This window comes from Sinocyclocheilus anshuiensis, unplaced genomic scaffold (assembly GCF_001515605.1).
Source record: "Sinocyclocheilus anshuiensis isolate Anshui unplaced genomic scaffold, SAMN03320099.WGS_v1.1 scaffold534, whole genome shotgun sequence".
Lineage (NCBI taxonomy): Eukaryota > Metazoa > Chordata > Actinopteri > Cypriniformes > Cyprinidae > Sinocyclocheilus > Sinocyclocheilus anshuiensis.
The window spans coordinates 987,563-991,858 of record NW_015547712.1 but is presented as its reverse complement, the minus strand read 5'-3'; the positions used below and the strand labels follow the sequence as shown (position 1 = coordinate 991,858).

At 41.6% G+C, this 4,296-nt stretch overlaps 1 protein-coding gene across 1 annotated transcript; it reads right to left on the bottom strand.

Moving 5' to 3' along the window:
• Positions 1 to 371: 371 nt before the first annotated feature.
• On the bottom strand, positions 372 to 1,495 carry LOC107704034 (transmembrane protein 121-like). The gene has a single exon (XM_016506867.1). It carries the CDS (start codon positions 1,372 to 1,374, stop codon positions 424 to 426), a length of 951 nt encoding a protein of 316 aa, XP_016362353.1. The 5' UTR covers positions 1,375 to 1,495; the 3' UTR covers positions 372 to 423.
• Positions 1,496 to 4,296: the final 2,801 nt, after the last annotated feature.

The window sequence follows — 4,296 nt, the reverse complement described above, 5'->3', positions numbered from 1 at the left end:
ACCCTGACCTAACTAGTCCCCTCAATGATAAATTCATTGCACTCTTTTTCCATTCCCCCATTCATTACTTGCAAGAGAGGAAAATATCTGATGCACCTCAACAACAGGAAGTCACACACAAAAAAGTGGATGGAAACAATTTGGTCTCTCAAACAAGTATTTTGCACCACAGTCATTTTGCTACTGTACAGAAAGAAAACAGCACTTGGTTCTTCGTTGCCAACTGTGGTGAACGAATGATAAAACACTGAATGTTTTTCTTTGAACAACACAGCTCATATTTGGCTGACTTACCTCTGTCCACAACAGGATGCAGCACCTCATAATTCTGGACCCCAAAACAGTTAATCAGTTCTTATCTGGTGGTTCAAATGCTTCTTGTTGGCCCCAAGTCAAACAAAATCCTTCATTTTGGTTCCTTGGTTATGTATCCATAATCTCCCGTGCTGGAGTGGGTTCATGTGGGAGGCTCGTAGCATTCGGAAGCGCTTGTCCATGTCCCACCGAGTTCTGCTGGACTTCCATGGGAATTCCAGTTGCGTTCTCTCGATTTGGGAATTCACGTGACTGTTTCCGGTACTCGAGAAAGGTGCATGCCTTGGTTGCAATGGCCACCACGTTTTTGCCAACAAAGATGGTGGAAACCCGGCTGTCCTGGAAGAGCACCATGTTGACGCCACGTATGATGATGGTGACGATGTTAATGGTGACCAGACTGAGAAGAGGATAGAGCATCATCTTCTGAGGGGACACGTGGTCACCCTGCACGCTGATCTCGCTCAGGGACACGCAGGGAAGAATCAGAAGCAAAATGTAGCAGTAGAAGAACATCAAACCTTCCGCCCAAATGGGCAAACCCGTCCGCTGCGGCTCCCAAAGGTTTGCCTGCATATCCAGCAGGTCCAGCAAGTCCAAAGCCACCCAGAAGAGCCGACCCCTCATGTCCTCCTTCCTCCGAAAGGTACGGACATATTCCATGCTGTCCAGAGCCACCAGAACCAGGTAGAGGCCTGGCACACAAATGGACAACAATAAAGTCAAAGCCTTCCGGGCGACAGTCTCCAGACTTTTGCGATCAGCCTTACAGTTCTGGAAGACAAAGTAAAGCTTGATCTCCAGCACGAAGATATAGAGGAACCAAAGGATCATGGCGTATCCTCTTCGAGCCGTACGCACTTCTGCTCCAACCCAAACAGCCACATACCGGAGGACAATAAGAAAGCAGACATCCCCAACAAGGACAATGATGCAGACGCCGATCTTTCGTGGCCCCTGATTCTGCTCCACCAGGTAGGCATCCATGAAGGCCATGCTGGTCATGATGACAAAGGTGGTAAGACACACATGCCGCTTGTCCGGTGGTGGCAACACCATGCTGAGGGCCACCACCGCATGCACTCACTCACAGCAATGTCATCCACTCTGTTGCACTTGGGTTTGAAGGACTCTTGAAGTTGCAGGTCGAGCTTTGCAGGACTGGTTGGAGTGATTGTTTTTCAACCCTTTGAAGGCATTCGCATTTCCTATATTTCGTAAACTTGACCCAGGAACAAAGTAAAAAGAAATTACTCTACCAAAAAGCCAATTTCTCCCAACTGACAGTTTGATTCACACTGCTTTGCTAGGGTTGTATTGACTGTAAATCTGAAGGAATAGCGTTAAATGGTACAAAGGGCCAAAAAAGGTATACAGTAGGGCTACTTTGCAATGGAAATGCAACTCTTGAAGACTGAAGAGACCTAGTTTCACGATCTTGATCTCTGCAAATGATTCTTCTCTGATTGATTGTAAATCTGAAGAAGCCGTGCTAAATTATACAAAGTTCCAAAAAAGGTTCAGAGCAGGATTACTTTTTCAATAGAAATGCCACTCTTGAAAACCGAAGAGACCTGTTTCACAGTCTTGGTCTTGGCAGATAGTTCTTCCCTGATGCATTAAATGGAAGAGAAATCTGCCCATTAATCAACAGGGTCAAGCTTTAATGTGCTGGTTGGAGTGGCTGCCTTTTCAACCCAGTTCTGCTAAATTTGAAGGCATTTATATTTCCAATGTTTTGTAAACTTGATGCAGGAACAAAGTAAAAATAACTTATTTTACCAAAAAAGCAGTTGCTTCCAATTGACAGTTTGATTCACTGCTTTGCGAACAAAGAGACCCATTTTACAGTCTTGGTTTTGGCAGATGATTATTCTCAGATTAACTGTAAATCTGAAGAAATAGTGTAAAATGATACAAAGTTTCAAAAAAGGTCTAAAGCAGAATTACGTTTCAATAGAAATGCAACTTTTGAAAACCAAAGAGACCTGTTTCACAGTCTTGGTCAGACTTGGCCTATTAATCAGCAGGGTCAAGCTTCACTGGTTGGAGGTGCTGCTTTTTCAACCCAGTTCTGTGAATTTTGAAGGCATTTGCATTTCCAATATTTCGTAAACTTGAACCAGGAACAAAGTAAAAAGAACTTATCCTACTAAAAAGCCAATTGCTTCCGACTGACAGTTTAATTCACACTGTATTGCAAGAGTCGTATTGATTGTAAATCTGAAGAAATAGTCTTAAATGATACAAAGAGCCAAAAAGGTCTAGAGCAGGGCTACTTTGCAATGGAAATGCAATTCTTAAAGGACCGAAGGGACTTGGTTTCACAATCTTGGTCTTGGCAGATGATTCTTGCCCAGCGCACTAAATGGAAGAGAAATCTGCCCATAAATCAGTGAGGTTGTATTGATCCTGTTAGACCGCACGCCTGCCCGACCTCAGCATTCTTAATGAGACGCCATAACTTTCCTCTTTCACGGTCATGCGATTGGAAGGTGATGTGAGGATACATGGGCTTTCCCGGAAGCTTTGCATGCATTTGCTGGATTGTGGGTCAGAGTTCTCCAGGCTAAGTACAGTTGTGGTAGGTTATTTTTCTCGTAACAGGAAGGTAACCGAGAAAATCGAGCATAGGAACTGAACGTTCAGACTGTAGATACTCAGCAATTACCGAGCAACATTTGTTTGCGTCTGCCAATGTGGAATTGCTCAGCAGTGGAAGATTGACTCTTGAGGCATGGTGGTCTCCATCCATAGATCATCCGGATATGGGGTCAGTGGCTCCAGGGGCTCCACATCTGTCTATGGCTCCCCCAGGGGGAATCTCTTTTACTGGGCTTCAGTTTCATCCTCGCCTGCTCTTCTGACACGACCTGGAAAGAGAGGAAAGAAAACGAGCTGTCAGCACAAAGTGGATAATAAATCACGACTCACCGCTTGGAGCCAACGGCATATCCGGTCCTGCCATTGTGTCAGCATCATTTAAAGACATATGATAACAACATTGGGGAAATACACAGTTACGCGGCCACTTATTCATTTGCACTTTTTAATAAAACAGGGGATGCTCACAAAACTGCACAATCCTGTGCAATAAACCAAGACGATGTTCCAGCATTGATTTAAGCTTCACATGCAGGAGAGTGGAAGCCAAGCAGTGCAAAAATGATTTCTTCTTCTTTTTTTGGTCTTGTTTTCCATTACAAATTTCTCAAAATTTTAAAATCAGGATACTTTAGAAGGAAAATGACTTGTTTCTGGAAAAGTCTTGTTTCTTAAAAAATTATGAAAATTACACAAGTTTATGCTTAAAATGAGAAAAAAAAAATGTAGGCGGAGTAAGAAAAAATATCTTGAATATAAGTTATTTTTTCTTACCCCACTGACAAATACTGATAGATATGTTGATAAGATGTTTTAAGCATTAGTTTACTTTATTCTGATATTTTTGTCTTTTTGTTTCTTAAGTAAATGTATCTTTATGCTTTGTACTGGAAAGACAAAAATGCTGAGAAAATCAGTTTTTGCAGTGAGAACTGTGAGAGAAAAAGCTCAAAGGGTCTGTGAGGATCCACTCAAACCTTTTTTAGTGTTTGATGTTAGAAAGATACAGATTTTATAATTTGGACTTTTATTTAACATGTCATAAGTGCATGTCTTTTTTTATGAAATGTCCATGAAATGTCTTTGATCTTTGATATTTATTTAATCACAGATAAATATTTTATTGCTCAAAACTTTCATCACACACCAGACATGACTGGGTTCTCAGTTTTGTTTCCTTTAAGTATCAACTTTGTCTCTGATGTTTCTCATATGATTCCTTAGAAAAAAAGTGAAAATAGATTGACATACAGTAAGTGTATAGAGGCATAAAATGAACATGAGTAGCAGTTCAGATCATTCGATCTGGGAAGAATTGGATTAGAAGTGTTGTGTTCATATCAAGATCTGAAATGTGATTGCAAACGCTGGTATCTT